The sequence below is a fragment of the Anopheles coluzzii genome, chromosome 2 (assembly GCF_943734685.1).
Source record: "Anopheles coluzzii chromosome 2, AcolN3, whole genome shotgun sequence".
Taxonomy (NCBI): Eukaryota; Metazoa; Arthropoda; class Insecta; order Diptera; family Culicidae; genus Anopheles; species Anopheles coluzzii.
In genome coordinates, this window is record NC_064670.1 from 20240377 (window position 1) to 20264330 (window position 23954).

Sequence of the window (23954 nt, forward strand, 5' to 3'; positions counted from 1 at the left end):
ATTGGGGTGGAGCGCAAGAAAAGAAAAAAAATAGGCAATACATACCACACTAGACCCGAAGGATCCAGAAGCAAAGCAAGGTTTCGTTGAAATGTATTTTTAATACGCTGTTTAAACCGTTTGAATACCGTGTTTTGGTTTGCGTTCTGGCGAATTTTGAATCTACAATATGAAAAGTAATTGTTTGAGTATAGCATTCCTCCGAAAAGGTTAAAATGGGTTTTATATTGGAACTATTTAGTATAAAATTATTATTTTTATTGGCAAAGGTACCAGTGGTCGAGTCAGTCATCCACAGCTATAAGTCTGAATTCTGAAGATCAAGAGGATAAACCTCATTCTTCAAAAAAGTCATATAGTCTTAATAACAGTCTTAATAATAACGTTTCGGCATGAATCCGGCATGAATGGCTTTTTGTGAAGCAAATTAACTTAAAACCACAAATCGCTAGTATTTATCTCCAAACGTTTTACAGGCATTTAAAAGATTGATCAAAGACAACAATTTGTACCCAATATGCCTCTATATCCTTTGCCACATCTCAGTGTAAACGATAATTGCCGTCGTTTAAAGCGATGGATATCTATTTACAAAAAAATAAAGAAAAACAATCGTCATTGAATTGATTAAAATTCGCGATCAGTCCGCGTATCGGGGCTGAAACGCCATTTGCGGCGACGCTGGTGGTGGAAATTGATTACTGCCGGGCACGGGCGACTAGCCGGCCGGAAATAAGGGTGTTTCCCTCCCTCCCTCCCTCCCCTGGGCGTATCCCCACATCACTTTTGCAGCAGCAAAAGTGTTTAAAAAATAAAACGAGAAGAAAATAGTTTTTCAGTTTTTGCGCAAGGCAAGCGCAGGGTCCGTTTGCTTCAATGTTCAATGCTTGAGGAGAGAAACTTTATGAATAAAATATGCTCCCAGTTCGTCCTCTCACGCCCCCAAGGTGTGATCAATTTTTTTTCTTCTTTTTGTGGGGAGAATTAGCTGAAGCCAAGGGAAAAAAACTATTTTTTCGTATTTTAATAATCAGTTTGATTTTTGGGGATATTTTAGTTTTATGATGATATCAGGGCAAGTTTCTGCTTAATGATTAAATAAAATTCTACAACGTTTATTGTTTTCAATTCTTGCTATTTCTTTCTCTACTATGTTAGTGGAGAATTTGAAACATCTTTCACGTACTCCGTACGATCTTTTATTTAACTGCGGCGGCAGTAATTCCTCCACTAAACGGAGCTCGTTTCTATGTTTATGTCGGGAAGGTGATGTCAGTAGCATGTTTATAGCCAGCATACTAACCTGTACCGTACCGTCACGAGGTGCAGTTACTTACGTTGAAGTTTATGCTTCACCCTCCTGGCACACCTCCTTCTCTAGGATAGACCCACTCACCCGTTACACCATAACTTACCTTTGCAGCTGCATTCAAGGGGGGGATGTAAACCGAACTCAACTCGATAAATCGATCGGTGTAAATAAATGTTTACCTCCATCCGTTCCGAGCATAAGTAGCTAGAACGTGGAAGAAGCTCCCCAAAAGAAAGCAGGAACGGTGCGGCGGTCTATGCTGGGAAGGGAGAAAGGGTTTCGGGTCTGTGCTGGATTCTGGTGTTTTGTCTGCTTTTATTGTGCCCAATTTCTCTTTCACATTGTCGTCTAAGATCTCTTTCGCTCGGTCTCTCGCTCTCTCTTAGGTGATCTCTTGAGGGTTGTTGAACCTTATGGAATAACGCCCGAGAAGATGCTTTCTTGCCGGGGCTGTGTGTCTGGTTATTGTCACGCACTCGCGAGGCACGTTCCAGTCAGAGGAAGAGTGCATTAAGCGTTTTTATCATGTCGATGGTACGATTCAAGATGCACTAACGATTTTTAACAGCTTTCAATAGCATAAATAGCTTAAAAACTGGAGTTAGAAGGCATCTGTTTTGTGTGCGTATGTTCTGTGTGAAGGTGGGATAGCTATTTTGGTTTGATGTTTCAGCTCAAGATAACGGATAAGTTTTTGTAGATTTAAGTATACCAATGGCTAGTTTTTTAAAAGGAATTTTACAATAAAATAAGAAAGTTTTACTGTTTTTTCATCAAAAACTTCAACAAGCAATTATTATTGCTATAGATAAACTTTTTACTGTCAAGATCCGATCTGATCTCAAATTTGGGATGCAATTTCAATGTGTCTGCCAAATCCCAAACATTCCTAGTTCCCACTTTTAATGCTTCTTTTTGTGCAATTTATGCACACGTTTGTAAGGAATATTAAAAAAAGGCTATGGATCCACCTGATCTACATACACTTTGATTCTAGATTCCACCACCTGATCTCTTTAATGCACCTTGGCAATAAACACGACTTTGTTTTGCCATTTTTCGAGCAGGTACTCGAATCTAATTCTAGCTTTGAGGCTGAAATAATCTAGGTTGAAAATAGCTGGCTGGTTTTGTGTGTGGTTTTGCATGGAGTGTTCACATGATTTACCCAGTCAGACAAATCGGACTTAATTTACCCCTATCTTACCGCTAAATTACCGGTAATTTAAGAGTAATTTAATGGTAACCCAAGTGACATTTTCGAGCAGATTGTTAGCGTTTTTCGAGTTGCTGGAAGCTTAAAGAGCAGGCTTAAAATTGGCTTAAAGAGCAAGCGATATTGCAGAGTTTAAGCTTATTATAACAGTTGAAACGTCAGTGTGGAGCGTTTTTTCTGGTGCCATTTTGAGAAATGTCATCACGTTGTGCACAAGCTACCGGCCCAAAACAAAACATGCGTACTGTTCAATCCATATTAAACAACAAGTTTATTATAAAACACTCTTTCACGTTGTTTTGTTATTTTCCCTGCGTTTCTCAGCTATTCTGATGCTCCTGGATAGATCGTTTATTTCTTTTTACTCAGTGTTTTGGCTGTTGAACACCGAGGACGAAACTGCAAGCTTCTTGTTTGTCCGGCTTCTACCGAAGTTCTGACATAAACTTCAACGCTTCAACACATCGTTGTTCACTCACACACCCATGTTTTCAAGCGTTCATATGAGGCAATGGGTTCAATCGAGCTGTTCGCAAGGAGTTTAAGCTAAAAATGTAGAACAGTTGTCACCTGGGAAATTAGCAGTCCTTAATTTACCCATTCGAGCAGTTTTGACAGATCCTATTCCTTCCTCTATTTTATTTTTATTTTTGTCGGCCAAACTGTTAATAAATAACACGAAATGTATTATATTACAGTTGAATGCTTTTATTCAATCATTGTCCTTAACTTATACAAACGATTACAATGTATTTTTTTAAGCAAACTCGACTTGAACAGCCGCTTCACCCGGAGAAGGTGGTGCACAAATAGCACTAATAAATGCAATTTCTCGGCTGTTTTTTACATTTTATAGTTTTAAACACACCGCCAATGTCTTCTACCACTAAAAGATCATTAAAACAATACATTTTTTGTTCTAATTTACATCTTTTCACTGACAACAAACGACAACACTTCGTACCGCTAAATTGCTCTTAAATTACTGTTATGACAGACACAAAACTGCTCGAATGGGTAAATTAACAGAAGGCTGTCTGACTGGGTAGCCTCCAACTGTCAAACTCCACATAAATAAGGCGGGCTAGTATTGTGAAAGGCCCCACAGTTGGATTCCAGATCAATTGAATCGAGCTTGAAAAAAAGAATAATCTTCCGACTGCAGCTGCTTTATTTGAGATTTATTTGATAAATACGCAACCAGAAGCTGACTCACTCATGCAGAGTGTATTCAGTGTGTATTAAAGAATAAGCACGATAAGAACTAGGAAACTAATGCTTCATGGTTAACAAATTGTACCCGTTCGGCATACTTTGTACGAATTATGTATTGCTTCCGATAGTATGACGTAAAGCACCCACCAACAAAGCTGTGAAACATGACTCCGGGGGTCTAGCATTCCATTCATGCTTTACACCACATTCTATTTAGGCTTGTGTCTGTTTTAAAGCCACTTGCTTGTGGCTTGTGGCTAAAACGTTTAAAAGCTTTAGTGAAATTGCCAATATTTAGAAACTGCCGCAGAGAAGGGATGGAGTGTAAAGAGGAAAGGGGGGGGGGGGGAAGACACATTATCTAGGTCAATATTTGGTCTGCCAATAAGCTGCCCGGGCGAACCATTACCGATGATGGAGGCAGGCGGCTTTTGGTGGCTGCTGGGTAAAGATTTATCCTGAACACTGTGTCACTCGATCTCTCTCTCTCTCTCTCTCTCTCTCTCTCTCTCTCTCTCTCTCTCTCTTTCTCTCTCGGCTCCTGATGCTCGCATGTAGTTGACGGAAGTTCACGTCAGTACGCCAGAATAGAACGTATGCTTTCCAAGCACTGCTTTCCAGTGATGCTAGTTTCAAGTAGCATAAACATGTTTACCCCAGACCAAGCGAGTTCTTTCTATGCTCTACCATGCGCCAACTACAAATTCAAAAGATTCAAAAGGTTTTGTTTAAGGCTTTTCTTTTTATCCAATATGTCTGGAGATTTCGAGAGAGTGCACAGCCGGGGAAACGGTTCATTCCTAGGCCCCATTCTCTTCTCCCGTGCACAACGCACCAAATCGGGCCATCAATCTCGGGCACCAGCCCCCCGCAATGTCGTCCCCCGTAATGAGTGTCGGCCGATCGATCTCTTGCCGCCGAGCTTCCTCTGGATATGGTGCTGCCGATGGGTGGAACACGCATTTGTTCCGCGCAGACGACTGATGATGAGGCTGCTGTGTGCAACGCAATTTGAATGAAATTGAGGTTATTCCTACGGGCCAGGGAAGGGGGCTTTCTATCTCGAGGGCTAAGGGTGGGTTTGTCGTAGCGCCGGATCATGGGTCTGTGCTACTCGGGCCGGGAGGGTAATGATATGGGAGAGATCGGTGCACATGTGTCGCGCGATAATAGTTATCAGGTTTTTGAAGTGCGTTTGCTGCCGCCGAGGCGCTGGCGCTTTTGCTGGGTGGTTGTTCGATTTCGAGAGGTTGTTTTTCTCCCATATGTGGCCTCCCTTCGTATGCTGCTCTGTCAACTCTGTTGATGCCGCCTGGTGTCGTGTCTCGGGCTTTCCCTCCATCCAATCTTGTAGCCCGCAATCAAACGCCTAATAGTTGGGCTGGTGGTGTGGTACAGGAAGGCAAACTGACTCTCTGCGGCATTAGCAGCAGAAGAAGCCCTACTTTAATACCGTCTTCCGTGTTCGTTCAATCTTAAAATTACTCTTCCCACTTTCGCCTCTCTCTTCCTATCCCTCTCCTTCCCTGTTACGTCGTGTCCCTTCCGTCTCCCTGGGTTTCGGTTCCGTTTCCTTCTGTGTAGCCGTGTCTGGAGGATGATTTTTCGGGGCGTATGGTAAATCAGTTTAGGAGGCTTCCACCTTCTCTCTCTCTTTCTATCGCATTTGCTTGCACACGCTCGCTATATATATATGTGTGAAATCGGTTCAGCTTCCCTGTACCTTTGGCCGTGCTTCGTCAAGCTGTGTAAATGCACCGTTGTGCAAATTCTTCCCCCAAATCACGGCGGCAATGCACTTTCGTGTAAGCGAAAGATGTTCATGTTTCATTAACGGGTTTTTTTTCTCTTCTGTCGGTTGCTGTTGTTGTGGTGCTCACTCTGCAACCTTTGCCAACTCTCGATCGATCGTTCGCTCTCTCTCTCTCTCTCTCTCGTGCACTCTCTTCCTGTCATTGAGGTCGTCTCGGGTTTGGGCGCTGGTGTGCGGTGTGCGGTGTGTAAATTAATAACCCTTCTTTCCGCCTGCTTCCGTCGATCTTTTAAGGTGAACAGACCGAAGAGACCATTAAGGTGTACAATTGCAATAGAAAATTAGTACAGTTTTAATTCAAAAATGGCAAACTCCCCCTTTTTTGTTTGAAATAAGATTTTGGGAGGTTGCTGAAGAGAGCTTTAACGAACGCCGGGCGCGTGAAAGCGTGCTAGCAGGGCGTGTGACAATTTTTAGGGGGTTTTTTCTCTCTCCCTCAATTGCATTTTTGCGGCGATTTGTTTCAATTTAAGGTGAGCGTTTGAGTTGAATCGATTGTTGTTAGCACAATAATGTTTTAATTTCTAATAATTTCATTCACTTGTCGGTCTGTTAGCTACGCGCTGTAGGAGATTGGAAGCGAGGCGATAAATGGTTTTTGGACAAACGAGTGAAGAAGTAAAGGTTTTCTTCAGATTCTTTGCCTTTATCACCATCTGCAAAACATCCCCCAGTACACATAAATGTCTGTATTTCTTTTTTAACAATAAATTGCACCGTATAAGGCTGCAAATGCATCAAATGTGTGTAGTAGCAATGTGCTGTGAGCGTATTTCTTACGGATTTCTTTTTTATCGATCGATGCCACCATTCTCTTAACGCACATACTACTATCGTCGAACACAAAATTGGAACCTCCGAAATGTCGTAACATCTGCGATAACACCTCCTCCAACCAAACAGCCACAGCAGCAGCAGCAGCAGCAGCAACACTCACACATACACACTTCACTCCATCCATCATTCTCCATTGGTTCGGTTCCTAATCAGGTTGACCCACATAAACTCGTAGAAGCAAAGCGAAATACCCGCCATCCCTTGCTACTACTGCTACCAGCGAACCAACAATCGTACACACAACACAATGCCTTGCACACGTTTGCCTATTGGTTTGGCCGTTTTTTTTTTTGGTGGTCGGTCGTTGACACGATCGGTGGTGTCCTATTGCGTGCAATTTGAGTTGGGGAGGAATGAGCTAGGGGCACACACGATGTGTGTCGCATGTGTTGGCACGTGGAAATGATCGGAAAGCAGGAGAAAGTCGTTAAAATATTCTGCTCCCTGTGTGTGTTCTCTGTGTGGTGCTGTAGGATTAATTTTTCAATTTTCGTACATTTGTCCACATTGCACATTCGCTTTCGCTCAAACGCCGGCGTGTGATGCGCAACTGCGCTTGCCTTGCGTTTGACGTTTGGTTGCGCGTTTCGTTGCTTATGTTTCGTGGTGCATCATCTCTCCCAAGGCGATTGGGAGGCGTTGGCGTTTCGGTTACCGGTGATTATTTGTGTTTGATTCACTGAAAGCACCGCATTTTTGTGTGTGTCTGATGCGGTCTTGTTTGATAAATTGCTCAAACCTTTGCGGACCAATAATATTACACATCGCAAGCAAAGAAACGACCTGCCTTTTTTGAGAGTCGGCGTTGTTCGTGCACAACCCAACCCCCCAACCTTGTTGCAAACCTTGCTTTTGCCTTATTTATCGGCAGCAAGAAATTACGCGTACACTTGGCTCCTGTGGTTGTCTTGCTGTGGAACTGTCTCCTCTACGTTGTGTACCGGTTTTGCGACAAACACACACCAGAGAGCAGCCGCGCGCCTTTGTTTGGTATATTATGGATCACGTTCTGTTCTTACGGATGCGAGCGAATAAGTTCTAGTTCTTTACTTCGGCTGCGTTGCTGCGAGGTGTCCACGAACAACACACCTCTCATCATGCCGAGTTTCACTCCGTGCGCGACCTCCGGGTCGAAGAATTGGGTGGGTTGGGTTAATGGATAGACAGCCACAGCGACACACAGCTGGGGCAGCTGCTTGTTGTGGGCCGCTGTGGGGTGGGGGGACAAGCACAGCGCGTAGGAGATGAACCGTTTTTGGGCTGGCAACCATTTCTATTCGCAGTCGGGTTTGAATGCGTTCGTTTCAAGGTTTCGTATTTGTCGCGTTTGAGAAGCATGCACAATGGGAAAGTTTTGTCTCGGTGAAGATCCGTCACCGAACGTAACAAAACCGATTCATTTAACACATTAAAACATGTGTTTCTACCAAATACGGGCTTTACGTTCTTGCAGATAAACTTCTCGAGTCGGGTTTGTCACGCGTGAATGCTTCTTTTTTTTTTCTTCGCTAAAGACTGGAAGTTACTAAAGACTGGTACATCCGCGTTCGTGCCGTACAAAAGGCAGTTGACGATCAAATGAAGTGCGATCTTTCTTCTTTTTTCCTCTTCGAAATGTCGTACCAGAAGGAAAGAACACACTAAGGAACTTTGCTTTCCTCTTCATTGTCTTCAATTCACACTTCATCATAGATGTACACTGTTAAAGAATGGTGCGTCTTCTGTAAATGATGTACTTTCTACGAAGCAGAAACCCGTTGCATTTACGACGCAAATACTCCATTTGAATGAAATTCTCCCTAGACGCTTGTACAGCAAGACCCACCCCTTTGCCAAGTGTAGCAAAGGACGCACTTCAACAAGAATCTGCGCCATCGTGAAGGGCTTACGTACGGACAGGATGTGTGTACCCTATGGAATTAAGCCATCAGCGCTTCGATTACCCTTTTTGTGCACGTGTGTATGTGTGTGTGTGTGTGTGTTGGCTGTAAAAAAAACCAGTGTACACTGGGCCTATCCACTCCACACGGGCCCGATGTTGCAATCCACACCACTTCTGAGCGCTTCTTCTTAGTGGTGCGGCTTAAAAAGAGACCATACTTTGCACCTTTGTGTGGATGTGTGTGTGTGTGTGCGTGTGTCTGCACACCTTCAATGAAACGCATGAATGGGTTTTCTACGCTTCTATGCGCTTGCTGCTGCAACAAGTGCGCCATCAAACGGCCAAAAGTGAAGAGGGTCATTCGAAAGGCAAACGGCGTGGGGGGGACTCTCTGTAACACACGAATCGTGAAACCAACCTTCCTATCCTACCCTATCCGGTGCGGGTTGGGTACCTCCTTCTCGTGCCTTCTTCAAGTGTGTCCGGTGAACTTGATCGCTTGGTTGTATCGATTTCATCATATTCCCCCTCATCCCCGTGCTGTGGGCCTTCAATAGCTGTTGCCTCAAGAAGTAAACCTCTGATAAACAGCCCCCTCCACCTGCCCGAGTTCTTATCGATGTGTGTAAGCGGTTAGAACATTGGTGTAATAAAATAAAAGGCACATGCACATGCAAGCACACAGAGACTGGAAACCTTCACTCGCAATTGAAAGGTGAAGACAGTTCCTTAAGGGAGAGACTCACAAGGGCGAACTTCGAAATTGCCTCTTTACCCCGTACCCGCTCGTCGTTGCCCTTGGGTTTGGGCGACCGTTTTGGCACTAGAAACGGGAACGACGGGTTCGGCGGCGAATAATGAACGGGGTCAAGTACGGGTGTTACGAACCGAGCTTCTCCGGCAGGCCACGCGAAGGTTTGGCCCTCAGCAAGAGTTGCAGGGTTGTAACGGAGGAGAAACAAACAGCAGCAGAGTGGACAGAGTATTTGATACTTTGCCTACTAACCAGTCCTTCCCGCTAGTTGCTTCTGATCCAAGGTTGGGAAGCCTATGCAGACGGAAGGGGGTGTTTGGCTCGGAAATCCAGGGTCTCTGTCCTATTTCGGATGTTTAGAATTAAACCTCTTTACTCCAAGAGCTTCTGCGTTTGAATCCTGCTTTATTCAAAATATGGCCTACTTTTATACTAAAATTATCCTCCCAAGTTTACCCGAACATCCGTTCGGACGGGATAATTCGTGTTTCCAGAAACATCTTATTTTGACTTGGAAGGATAAACAATGGTTACTACGATTAGATTGGTAAAAAAAAAGAAATTTAGAATCGCGTGCGTAACAACGGGTGCGAGAGCCATTTTATGGTTTTAGAATTTTACAACACTTCCTTTGTGCGCTGTCCTTACTACTGGGTCGCACCAAGGAGATTCGGCAAGGTAATGCTGGAAACACCCTATGAACTCATCATGATGGCACCAATGAGGGGTGCGTTCGGACCAACAAACGACCCAACTGGCTGGGCACAGTACACAAATAATATTATAATTGGTCGCGACACCAAACCAAAAACAGGCAAAAAGCACGTCAAACTGCTGCTGCACATGGTCGAGGCGGAAGAACTTGCGTTTTTTTTTGTGGTGCGCCAACGCCAACGCCTCGCTCCCAGGTGGTGCCTGCCACGGTGACATCATTCTAACCGGGGCCGAGCTCCGCGGGAGGTAGTGGTGGTGGTTGTTGTTGGTGCAAATTAGTCTTTCTACACATTGATCGTGATAAAACAAACACTGAGGTAGGCGAAGGTTTTCGGGAGTTTTTGGTTGTTTAGAACATGAACAGCTTATTTGTGTGTATTTTCCCATAAAAAATATGCAAAATAAAGTTGAAATGGTTAACAATTGAACTCCAGTGTTGTAAGCAAAAGCTTCAAAGCTTGTGTCGGATTGAAGCATAACGATAAGTCCCCCTTTGCCGCTGGAAACGACCGACAGAACTGACATCCGATCAAAAGTAATGGGATGATTCGTCGGACATCTTATTGGAATTTTGAAATTCCCATACATAAAAAGCTCACCAACCTGTCCAGAGTCAGCAGCTTATCAAATTTACCTGCGGCATCAAAACGTGACACTTCACAAATACGAAACGACAGTAGGCACATGTAGTGTGCGCGAGGAAAGCGGGAAAAGTTCGACATTTTTGAGTGGCAAAAACGATAAATAAATAACAACCGCCCGTAACGAGGAAAGCTCTTATTCCCTGTCCGGCCGTCGCTTCATACTACGTCAATAGAATAGTGAGGTAACCCTTTTCCCTAGACACACACACACACATACACACAATCACACTGGAAGCGATCGGTGGAGTTGGAAGGAAGGCAAGAGGTGAGTTATGCTGATGGGTGGTGGCACACCGTCGCCCAATGCGAGTCTCCACCGTCGTACGTGAATTGGGGCTTGCGGGATTTGACCTCGTTTCCGGTAGTAGAAAGGTAGTACCCCGTTTATTTAATTTTTAATATTTCTTGTTGTCTTGGAGAAGGGGGATGTTTTGCTGTGTGTATTTCTATGTGGTTTATGTGTGTTTTTTGTTGTTGCTGTCGTGTTTTTAAGCTTCTATTTCGTACGTTTGGAGCAGGGAAAATTGGACACTCATTAGGCCGAGTGGCTGCCAGAGTGGTTAGATTCGGAAGAAAAGTATGCGCGGGAATGAAACGGGCGGGGAGTGGTGGTGACCGAAATATCCGTCTGTTGTGGGCAGCATGTTTTATGCTGTGTCGTGTAGATCGATTTTATGCTTTGTGCCCGAAAATAACTCCCCCTGGTTGAGAAGAACCTTTCCTTTACCGTTGATGTTTTTGGAAGCTTCTGATTTCGATTAATACCCGTTGGTACCCTTTTCTGTAGCTTGACAAGAATGTAAAGTATTGTACAATCAGTGCACAGTGTATGTTTGATCGATAGTGTAGTAAAGCTATGCTTTTGAAATCTCAACTTACCAACACCAAAGTAAAACCTCTTGCCAACACTTCTGAAGCCAATTGCTAATGCCGTGTACAACTAACTAATCCTTTCGCAAAGCTGAGCAGGTTAAGCCTCTGTGTTGTAGTTGTTGTTTTGCCAATCGCTAAGTGAAATTGATGCCACACATTTTCGCGTGACCAAGGTAATGTTGTCACTGTCTGTCGGAATTTTTCGCATCATCAAAGCTCTCTTCCCTCCACACAGTCGTGCGCCACAGAGCGAACACGCAGACACACCGGCACACCGGTGGCGTGCCGTGTCCGACGGGTGATTTGTGTTGCAATGCTGGCCCCCACCGACAGCAGAATACTGTGTATGACTATGTTCTATACATTAGTGTGTATTCTTGTGGTAGTGGTGTGGTTGCCGTTCGTTCTCTAGTTTGTTTTCTATGACCGACACACCAATCGGACCGGCCCTGCTCTCTACAAAAGGGATAGGGAGTGAGCGAACGAAAGGGGCAAGAGGAAGCCCGTTTGACCAGTGCTTTGGCCAGCGGCCCCACCACCGCAGTGGGGTGGATTTGTTGGAGCGTGTCATAAATATTTCCAAACATTAACCACCGGGCACGTTCCGACCGCGGTGCAGACAGCAGCACCCCCTTTAAACCATCACCCTCTCTGGTCGTGTGGTCGGCCTTAGGATGCGCTCGGGCTCGCGGGCACCGACCGTTTGGGCCGTGGCCTTCACACTGTGCTTTATTATTACTACCCCTTGTTTCTGTGTGTATGTTTTACAGGAATGATGGGGGTGTAGAACAGTCTGGGGGAAGGTAAAAGAACGCACCTGTTTTTTCGCCCTTATTCTGTGTGTGCCCTTTTATTATGTGGCTCATACACGTTTTTGCCCCCCGCCTTTTACCCCTTCGTAGTCCATTCGATACGGATTGTTGAAGCTTGAAATGGATGGTAATTGAGTGTTTTTTTTTTTTAATTTTACCCTGAACCCACCCACAAGGAACTACGCTGTAGCTAGAACAGTTCGAGTATAAGCAGTAAAGGAATCAGTGCAGAAAGAAATTTTAAAAATCTTGCAATCAAATGTGGCTCATATGCAAGCTCTTTAGGCTCATTCAAATATCATTATTATTTTGTAAATGTCAATTATTATGAATGGTTTTTGCCTGTTGTGTGTGTGTGTTTACAATCCTGCTCCTAAACACGTTCCAGCGCGTGTGTGTTTGTGTGCGTAAAGGTTAGCCCTCCCTGTGCTCAACGAGTTGTGTTGCTTTTGGGCAAGGTTCTATTTTCACCATTTCCCTACTGACCACGTACACACGCAATTAGAACTAAACAACCGGCCGGTTCTGCCCCCCGTCCTGGCACCTGCGGCGCGTTTTAAGGGCAATGATAACGCATCCTCATAGGCCCTTTGAAGTTCATTGGAACAACAACACGTACGTAAGTGACAGGTTAGATGTGTAAAAAAAGAAGGGTAGGAAATGCTACGTGATTATTTGAAAATTGTCGCTTTGAAAGGCAATTTTTAAAGGCCTCTCAATGCGGAATGGATATGTGATCTTGTACGACATTTGGCACGGAATTACCTAGTCAATGTGCAACACGGTGTTCATAATCCCATTGATCGTTACAGATCTGCGTGTGTGTGTTACGTTACTAATTGTTACAGCAAATGGGGCTAATTTTATATGTAGCAGTTAGTAATAGTATCTGATTTTGCAGATTTCCCTTTACGTCTCCTTCATCAAATAGATACTTATAATCGTCCTAATTTTCCATGGAACGTTCCCTAAGAGCCTGAATTACAGGGTTTTCCAGGGGTTCTCATAGTTGTGGGACACTTCCTTGACTCTTTCTTTTGGGAAGTGAACTTCATGTAATGGAAATTTCCTACATGAAATGAACTTAATGTAATAGGAATTGAACTATATTCCTGTAGAACACTTGTTTGACAAATTCAATAGGAATTTACAACAAGTCTGTCCAAAAAGAGTACCATAGAGTCCAATTTCCAAAATTTCAAGTTCACTACCGATAAGAAAGAGTCAAGGAAGTGTCTCACAACTATGAGAAAACCCTGGAATACCCTGTAATTCGATATAAAAACCACCCATTTGTGACTGTCCACCATTTTAACTCCCCCTATATTGCAACAGGCAAAGGAAAGGAAAACAATTAGCGAAAATTTAACACATTCTCAGCTGCATAAACGTTCAAGAGTCCCCGCCACCACTACCACCATCGTCACCCACCTTCGTGTGTCACCTTCGCTGTCTAATTTCCAGCCAGCTTTCCCTCCCCCAAAGTTGTTTCCCAAGCGACAATTTTCTGCGTAGAAACTTTCCTCCGCTGGCAGACAGATTGCCACCAAGCCCAAGCCGGAGCGACGATCAAATTCACTTTCCATCAATTTTAACCCTAATTTATTTATCTTACTTTCACGCCCCGTTTTTAATCGACGGCCCCGCCGGCAAGAGCCCCGCCGCAGTCGTCGTACCTGGAGTGCCGGGTGAACGTTTTGCAAAAACGTTTCCGCTGTCTTCTGTTTCATTCGCACCACCAGTGAGGAATGGTTTTGTGTGTGTGTGTGTCTCTGGTGGAGAAATTTCTTTCTCGATAACCGTTGTACCCACTGTCACTACTGCTGTGTGTGTGTGAGCAGAGCAAACAAGTGTCATTCGAGATGATGATAAATTTGCACACCCAACTGGGAGCAACTGCCTGCAAAAAAAACCAGGGGAATCATAGGGTGATGGTGGAATGATGGCATTTGGCTACGAAGAGTTGGATAATGCAAATTAACCGGTGGAAACGATACGATGGTCCGTCCTCCCATGGGGATGGGTAGGCGCTAGGGACAGTAGTCCGGGGGACGACGCAGCAAAGAGCAGCAGCAGTAGAAGTAGCAGCAGTCATCGCCGCTGTGATCTCATGCAGCGTGGAACTACTTTAGTTTTGGGAACCATCGACGTCAACGCGGCCCCGTTGTGTTGGCCGTGCCTAGGGGATAGGTGTGGCATTTTTTCCAATATCCTTTCACTATCGTCACTATCACCGGGGGAGCTCAGCGGGTCAGTTATGTCATCGTGTGATAGGGGTATTTTACAGCAACATCCGAGGGAAGAGGGAACTGAACTTGAGCTGGTGGGGGGAGAGCCTGTCCTAAATGTCAGAGGGTTGTGTTGCTGTTCAAATCATCATGCTTCATCATTCTGTGTTTGTTTGTTTTGTTCTGTTTAGAAGACGAAATTATTAGCAATTTCGGTACTCTAGCTCAGCTGTGTCAAACTCATTTCATCAGAGGGCCGCAAGTACAAATTTTCAGTGATTCGCGGGCCGCAAAGTTGAGAATGGAAAATATACCCCAATATTTATGTAAAATACTTTTTTACATTTGTATTGTTAAACAAATTGACCTTTTGTACTCCTCGCTTCTTATATGGAATCGTTTGTTTTGTACAAATTCGCGATGTTATTTTTATAAGTGCTCTTTTTTATATGAGAAAAATATCTGTCAAACACGCTTTTTCACTGAAGTAGGAGAAGTCTAGCAGCCTGTAGTGAATCTTTTTCAAGCAATCCGAGCTATCCATCACTGGATGAATAACAAAAATATTTGCTTGCAATTTTTTGATAGATCAAGAGAAATATTGTAATAACGCGTGTTTAAACATTATTTTTCGCTAATTTCCATGTTCCAAGTGTTCTGAATATATATTAATTTCTTATAACAAGAACCCGTATTTTACGAATAACTTTTTTTAAATTACGATAATTTTATCTGACGAAGAGTCGTGGTGTGTGATCCCATACAGATTGGCAAATCTGTTTTTGACACTTGAAGGGAGATGATTTGCGAATTGAGGAATTGAGAACTGTGTGAGCTAATCTATTAATAAGCTTTGTATTGCAAGGCTTCGGCATTTCGATTGTTTTTATCCTTAATCTAAAACCTTTAGGCTTAAGCGTAATCATATCATTTTTGATTTGATTTTTGGGGAGGTTGGAAATTGCATTAATCCGTCTTGCAGAATGTTGGGAACAAATAATTCGAACTTGCCTGCAATCATTTTTAGTAACATTTCTGGTGGCATGATTATGACAAAAAACAGAAGTGGCTCCAATCGAATATCAATGATGTAACATTCTAAGGTCGTAAAAAAATCGGAGCCGAATGAATCCTTTACTCGGCAGTCGGGGGCATGGAGATTGACAAATTCGGTGGGACAACCGATGACTCCAACGGTTCCGAATGGCTCTAAACGGCTCTATAGGCTTCGGACGGCACCGAACGGAACTGTTGGTTTGATTTGGCCGAATTCAAAGTCGGAATAACTATGATCGGAAATGGTTTTGAGCCGTGGATGCGATTCAGACAATCAATCACTAGTTGTTGCAAAGTTTCCTAGTGTATGTATCAAGTTATTTTCATTCCTTTTTCGTTTGTAGACAGTTGACGCAAATCTATTTTTCCATACAGAATGTGCAATCGAGTGTGCACAAAATTATGCTTGTTTAATCTCACTATTTCGGATAATTTATTTTCCGCGTTTCGGTGTAACCTTCAAACCTTTAATATTTACCAGCAGTTATTCGTTGTGCAGCAAAATTGGAAGAGAGCTTTTATTCGCGACATTCACGGTTATTTATAAACTACTCGATCGAGCCGAACACTCGAAATTGAACGAAGAATGTTCGTGTTTCGTTAAGCACGATATGAAGTGTCAGGGCTGTGCCTGAACATGATAATATTCAATATTTAATCTAAACATAATACGAATGAGCTTGCATTCGATTCAATGATTCTTAAGGGTCTCGATTGATATGTACGTTTGTGTAGAATAAGTTTATGAGATGTTATGGGTACATTCATGTTAGTTTCGAAAAATATACCAACAAAAGAATTGTTCTTCTCTGGAAAATTTAATACACTTTGACAAATAGTAATAACAGATTAATGGTTTGCAGTGCTTTTAGCAATTCTCAAAATACTCTCGCGGGCCGCATTCAGAATCGACGCGGGCCGCATGCGGCCCGCGGGCCGCCAGTTTGACATACCTGCTCTAGCTTAACAGGTGGACAGCATGAATTTCTTGGGGATGTACTGAAAGTGCGCTAAAACACTGCTAAGAGTAACAATAAGCTCTTAATTCGTTTGACGTCAGATGTCGCCACTAGTAGTATAGCACGTTTGCTTCATCAGGCAACACTAGTATTTTAAAGGGTCGTTTTTAGGCTTTCTTTTCACTTTACCGCTAGTCTTTTCAGTTTAAATTATAACGTTTTGCCTCATTAATGAAAATATAGGGAAAATGCCTACCGAAAGTGGTTTGGTTGTGGTTTCAAAGTTGTCTTGATTTAGCAGACGAACGATACGGTTCAGGGATTGAAATGTGAGAGGTTTTAGTGCGCCTATATGAACTGAAGCCGAGAGACGACGAACTCTGTTCGTTCGTTCCTACGTCATCACAGTAAAATCATAGTCCAATTTTTAATCCAAATAAACTCGGATAAAGTAAGACGTTAGTCATGTCATGCCGGTCCATCAGCCACTAACCGCTAACTACAATGACCATACAACTCGTGTAACAATTGTCCAACATTCCGCCGGTGACCAGTTGAGGAATCACTGAATCTACCAAACCGTTTATCGTATCTTTATTTACTATCTCGCAGTTTTTGTGTCTTCTATTACCATTTTACCACCACCCCATCATCATCAAAATCATCATCATCCTCTCACAACCACAGCGCTGTGGTTGGTGGAGTAATAGGTTAAACATTTTACTGCTACAATGTGTGTTGTGTGGCCGCTTCACTCTACTTTTGATCGTCCACCGTATCTGGCGGGCAATTGGGCGCGCGTGCCCCAGTAGCCAGTTACCAAATAGTTCCATCGTCATCATCCTCATCATGATCATCATGGCCGGAGGAGGAGGCATCATTGTAAGCATCTTGCGCCACGATTGCTCCGCAGACTCTTTTTCCACCACGCGGCTGCACTCATTTTTTTTCCATTTTATTTGGCGAATGCGTTACGGCGGAAAATGTAGCGAAACGAACCTACTAACACTACTAACACTACTACTACTACTACCACCGCTACCACTGTTGATGATGCTAGCGCGTAGCAATTAGACACACAAGCACAGACACATCAGCGAAAGGGGAGAGAGAGAAAAAAACGTGCCTAATAAAACGAAACCACATAAATCCCAACGCATGAGTAAGCATCACAATGGGGGGAGAGAGGATAGAATGTGATGTGTATGTGTGTGCACATGGAAGAAAAGGAGAAATAATATGCAACACAGTAAGAAGAAAGACCGACGAAACAGCAGACGGGGCGGCGGGATGATGAGGTGCATCTCACTTCTATAACCACCTTTGTGCTTGCGGCGTATTTTTGCTTCGCTGGCGCATCTTCGCGCAACCAGCGCTTTGGTTTGCGCCAGGTGAAGAGGAGCTGCTGCGCGAAAGAATTGTCAGCCGGGTGGTGTGGCTGCTCGCCCGCTCTCTTGGCCCATTACGCTCTAAAGTACTGTCACGAAACCTTTTTTTGTTGCGACTTTACCCATTCCGTAATCGAGAGAGGTGATGGTAGAGCTCCACGAGGTAATTGGCGTTAATTAATCCATCGAGTTGACCATCACCACCTCTCTCCACCCGTGCGGTCGTGACCGGTGTGTGCGCACACACCACCGCCATAAAGGTATGGGAATGGAGGCTTAGTGTTAGTTGAGCCATTACACGACGGTGACGCACTGTTTCCGGTAGCGTATTAGACACGTTGGACGGTGATGTTCTTGGTGGAAAGAATTCATCGCGTTTCGTTGGAATGTTTTTTGCCGTTAAAATATCACTTGAGAGGGTTGCTAATGGGTCAATCAAGCGAGAAGTTGCTCTGACAATTTGAACATAAATTAAAGCATAATAATTATTGAATCTTTAGTTTAGTTAGCCATTTAATTTGAGCATCCCCCTTTATTTTTTGTGGGATTTTGGCATTTATTTTTGTAAAAAAAAAACATACAAGACACCATGCATACCTTTAGCTTTAGCTGGATGTTAGCGATGAACTCATTGAGCTCAAAATCCCGCGTGTGGCCGGGCAATGCGCTCCATTCCTCTGCTAACGGTGTGTACTTGTTTTACGCAGATCATGCTAAAAAGAGGCCGCTCGAGATGGGTATGGTGTCCCGGGAAACTAGCGAATACAGTTAACACACACACAAAAAAAAAACTAGAACACGTGCGTAGAAAATCGCTTGGCCAGCAGCGAATAGTAGGTAGGTACGCTTTAAATAAACGCTAATTGAAAAATCCGCCCTCGAACGCGCAGAGGTTCGCGTTGGGCTGTGGAGATAATGTGCTTTTTTCTGCTTTGTTTAAAGAGAGAGAGAGAAGGAGAGTGAGTGTGGAAAAAAAACTGCAACAACAAAGCACAGTAAAATGTAACAGTGTTGTTTTCGTAGTGGAAAAATGTGAAAATGACCAACAGAGGCAGCACAACAACCACATACACAGGGGGCCCACCGCCCGCCCCCTGTGACGGTTCTTGCGGTGATGATGATCGGTGTACTTCCGGTTTGCTGGCTGCTACCCGCCGGGGCGCAGATTATCGCACAAAACTGCGAATGAGGCACTTGTTCGTGCTTACCGTGTTTGTCCCCGTGTGTGTTTGTGAATATTTGCATTAGTGTTGGGGTTAAAAAAACCACAACAACAATACGGAGCGGCGGCCGATGCTTGCCGCGCAACCGTTTCACAACACGGTAAATGAAGTGACCGATCAGGGGGAATGCTTTTTGCGTTTATGGTTAGGTAAAAACAAGAAACACGTTCCCGTTCCTTGGCTAGCTCGGCTGGTGTCTCCGTGGTATGCCTGCTTGCTTTCCCTTCCCGGCAAATGCTACGACTAGAAGTTAGAAGATCTTTCATTGCAATTAGTAAGTAATATTTGCCTTTTAAAATACGCTATTTTGACACTAAGAGACACGAAAATGTGGCAAGAAAACGAACGAACAAATGCGTTCAGGCACACGTTCGTGTGCCGCCAGCAGACGCCAGCCCGACTGCCGAATGTGTGATGGTGGGTCTGCTTCTGCTGCTCCAATTCCAGGTCCACCCAACGCTCATGTAAGCCGTCAATGAACAAACTGTTGCACAATCCCGCTACCGATCGCGGGATCCCGCGAGCTTGCCGCGACGATGAATCATATTGTCAAGTGGAGAAAGAAGAAAGAAGAAAAGCGTACACACAGTAAAGACACAGATGAGAAAACATCGCCAAAAGGGGGGATAAGCACGGCCAGAGGGAAGAGAGATGGGTACAGTAGTGCCCGCCAGCCTCTTTTCTAAAGTGCAGTAGTGTTTTCACTTTAATTATACAATGCAATGCTGCATTCCGCCTCCAGCCGACGCCAACGGAGCCCACCCCCGAAGGAGGAGGGGGGTTTTCGTCTTTTGGCGGCGCCATGGCTCTGCTTTCATCTCGCGCGCTCTATGTGTTGGCTATTTGTGCGTTTTTTCTATGTGTGCTGCTCGCATTGCAAAACCGTCCACTTCGCGTTGCATGGTAGAAAATGCACTTGATATGCACAGCAAAATTGCACATTGATATATGAAGTACAGTGCTAGTGGAAACTAGGTATTAGGAGATCGGGAATGGTTGATAAGGTAGTGTTGAAAAGTTGAAAAGAAAATAAGCCCAATAGACCCAGAGAAAATGCAGTTTAAAGCACTCTACACTCTACGTTAGAATTGTTCTATTCCAGCAACTTTTCAATCGCATGCAAGATGGATCATAAAGCAATTACGGTCTGTTTAGGGGAGGTTGGCAAGTGAGAACGGTCGTCAGATGAGAGAAGATGGACGGCCCCGAGGAAAGGAAACCGTTGAAGATGATGAGAGAGTTTGCTCCATTCGAAGCCAGGCTTTGGCCGTTCGCGTCGGGGTGGTGTTGTGTCTGTTTCCGGTTTTTCATTGCACTTATCACATTCTCCCGCTTCCTCCAAACCGGCGCAAACATATGTGTGCGAAAATGGGCAAAAAGACACACACACCATAGCTTTACACCATCTATATCCAGCTTTGTGGAGATGCTGAGCGTGCACGCTTTCGCTTCCTAGTGTGAATCGAAAGCTATGCAAATGGGAGTATAGCGGAAACTATTGGACCTCCCCCACTCCCCCGGGATGCCACAGGAAGGCGCCCAACTCATCATTATCATTGCAGTGGTGGTCGTGAGATACATCTCCTGGCATGTACGTTGGAATCGATCGTGAGATGAAAGCAAGCTTTTCAATATTGTGTGTTTGCATTGTGAGTTCTCTCGTCTATGTGGCAGGGAAATGAAACAAGCAGTAGCAGCAGCAGCAGCCAGCAGGCAGCGGGGACACAATGAAGGAGCTTTCTGCCAACGCTAACCATCTGTTCTGCGCTTCTATTTGCGCTTCCAGCAGACCGACCGGTCGGTCAATAGAACAAGGATAATGGGATTGTTTCAGTTCGTGTAACAAAAAAAAGGCACACTTACTGTATTCGCCAACGTAGAAACAATCGTGGTCTAATTGTACACGGTTCATCTGTTTCTGCTTGCTTCGGTTGACATTTTGAAGTGTAGTGTTGGGAGTGGATTATAACTGCAAAGGACAAGCGCCGGTACAAGGGAAGGCAATGTTCTCGTACACTATTGCGAGTTAAAAGCGATCCTTTTTGTGCTATTCAATTCACATTAGAGAGTGGGGAAATGGGATAAAACTTGCTTTTATATGGCTAATCGGCAGGACACTGAAGCTAATAACGTTTTTACTTCTCATTTTCTATTTGTAGGAAGCTGACTGCCAGACAACAACAACTAAAAAGACTTTCCGCTGCGAAGAAGGAAGCGCTCCACTCATTTATCTGACGTCAACCGATACGAGTAAGCTTCACGAAGACGCTACCCCAAAGTGTACTTGTCATCTCTACTCAAACAAATAGCACCGAAACACCACCATTGGAGCCCACCAGCGGGAGAGATTGAAACCCCATACGATCGACAAGGCACACGTCGTCACCATCATAACCCGAAAAACACAATCGTCAAACACATTGTCACCTGAAACGCCCAACCACCACATCCCAACGATCACCACCATCAACCGCAACGACACCCAACGAACGATCGGCGCCCAGATATTCGACACACCAAGCAGAGCCCGAAAATAGTGTGTGTACACCTTTGATGCCAAGTTCCGTAAAATCAAACGCTAAGCGAAAAGAAAATTCTACATCCTGCCGTATAATCGTCGCTTCCCCGTAGAGTTCAGTCCAAAGCAAAACGCAACACTTTCTGCCACAAGCAGCTTTCTGTTTGGTGTAGCTTTCCTACTTAGACAGCTTTTCCTGTCCCTGTGGCAGTGCCCGTGGGTAGAAGGTTTGCCCCTGCCTAATAATACGTACTGTCCTCGTCGGTATTTGCTTTTGAAAACAAGTATTAAACATTAATTTCTGGTAGTCCCGGCGGTGGTTGTTGTTACGCTTTGTGTTTGGTTTTGTTTACACCCTTCACGTGTATCTGTTATTAGTTTCCGTGCCCTTGTTTATTATTAGTTGTTTGCTTATTTTGTTTGTTTGTTTGGTTTTAGTTGATTAGCTTGTTGTTTTGTTTTGCGTAGATTTTTAGACACATCACATACACACACAAACATTTACGCTTTATTTATACATCATTCTTATACAAGCGTCCTGGTTGCTTTTGAATGCTTTTGAAGAAGTAGCAAGGACTGCTTTTATTTCCTTCCTAATTCGGGTCCGTTCTAGAGACTGGTTCAGTTCGCGGGCTGCAACACGTGAAGCACAAGTGGACGGTGGTGCTATTATTATTTAAATAGAAAAGATAAAGTATTTAACAGTATTTTCTGTGATTTTCTGTGAAGCGCTAATTTTTACGCAAAACTTTAAGCACAACAAGAGATTTATTTATCTAATCCTGCAACATCTGCACTACTCTCTACCCCTCAAGTGATACGCACACGAGACAAGAAGTAAAGCACAAGGAGAATACTTTTATTGGTTAGGTTCGTCTGTGCGCACTCTTAGACGATTGGTAGGGTTCGGCGATAGAGTACGCTGTTGAGATCTGTGAATGTGCGTCATTAGTGCAGCGGAAGCTTTACTACTCATGTGGGCAGATTGAATCAGGCCGAAGTAGTTGGGAAGGCTATACTTAGGCAGATAGTAGCGCGCATATTGCTGATTGCTTGCTTGTGTGACTGACTTCTTCCGTCACGTGATCTTGTTCCTGTGACACACGCTCTGTACGGCAGGACCAGCAGGTGTGCATCGAAAGCACTGATATTGATATTGAATGTCCTGGGAGCTCGGTCGGTATATAAAATAGAACGGAAAGCTAAAAAACCTTGCAACAAGTCAAACCATGCACTAGTGTAAGGAGCGCGCGCGTATGAAGTGTGGTTTGCCCAGTACCGTGATCATCCAAGTACATTGAGCGTACGGCAGCGGAAGAACAAGACCAAGAACGCCCCCGAATACTCGACCTTCGTCCTTCACATCACCAAACCATCATCACCATCATCCATCCTGTCGCGTGTTGTGTCCCACCTGCCGCCATTCCTTCATTTTCCTCCCGCCGCCCACCGCTAGTATGACCCTCACGGTGTCGGAAACGGACAGCAGTAGTCTAAGGAACCCGGACATGACCGAAACTCTACCAAGCTCTGAACTATCCCTACTAGCCAAACTGGAGGCCGCCAACAAGCTGATCGAGAGCGACTCGAAGAGTCTGAACTCGCTCCAGAGCTCGGCCCACAGCCGGAAAAGCTCCGACACGAGCCAGATCAGCCTTAACTCGGGCGCCTCCTCGGTCGGGGAGGAGGATGTGTGGTCGACCTGGGCCAGCATCGTCACCGACTGGGAGGCGAGCCAGAAGCGCAAGGGCCCGACGGTGAAGGAGCTGGTGCGCAAGGGCATACCGCACCACTTCCGGGCGATCGTCTGGCAGCTGCTGTGCGGTGCGTCCGACGCAGACAAGAAGCAGTACGCCGAGTACATCAAGGCGACCAGTGCGTGCGAGAAGGTGATCCGGCGCGACATTGCCCGCACCTACCCGGAGCATGACTTCTTCAAGGAGAAGGACGGGCTCGGCCAGGAGGCACTGTTCAACGTGATGAAGGCGTACTCGCTGCACGACCGGGAGGTTGGCTACTGTCAGGGGTCCGGTTTCATCGTTGGGCTGCTGCTGATGCAGGTAAGCTCTCCCGGGCAGCAAATTTCCAGTTTTCCTTTTTTATTGATTCCATTCTCAACACACACAGATGCCGGAAGAGGAAGCGTTTGCCGTGTTGGTGCAAATTATGCAGCAGTATCGTATGCGCGACATGTTCAAACCCTCGATGGCGGAGCTCGGCCTGTGCATGTACCAGCTGGAGAACATTGTGCAGGAACAGATACCGGAGCTGCATCTGCACTTCCAATCGCAAAGCTTCCAAACGTCGATGTACGCGTCGAGCTGGTTCCTGACCCTGTACACCACCGCGCTTAATCTCACGCTCAGCTGCCGCATCATGGACGTGTTCCTGTCGGAGGGGATGGAGTTTATATTCAAGGTCGCCATTGCCCTTCTTACCATCGGCAAGGATACGCTGCTCTCGTTAGATATGGAGGCAATGCTTAAGGTAATGAATGAAATGAAGCATCA

General features: G+C 44.8%; 1 protein-coding gene across 6 annotated transcripts in view; it reads left to right on the plus strand.

The window, feature by feature from the left end:
- LOC120953899 (ecotropic viral integration site 5 ortholog) overlaps positions 1 to 23954 on the plus strand; it is a 34055-nt gene that overhangs the window by 2776 nt on the left and 7325 nt on the right. For 4 of the 6 annotated variants that reach the window (XR_005751417.2, XR_007452087.1, XM_040374313.2 and 1 more), the window contains exons 3-4: positions 21086 to 23504; positions 23572 to 23931. Coding sequence is in view for 4 of the 6 variants with exons in the window: in XM_040374313.2 (XP_040230247.1) it covers positions 22902 to 23504; positions 23572 to 23931 (963 nt within the window). In the remaining 2 variants the exon portion in view is untranslated. Of the gene's footprint in view, positions 1 to 21085; positions 23505 to 23571; positions 23932 to 23954 lie in introns of those variants that run through there. The other 2 variants (XM_049607006.1, XM_049607007.1) reach the window with 2 other exon arrangements.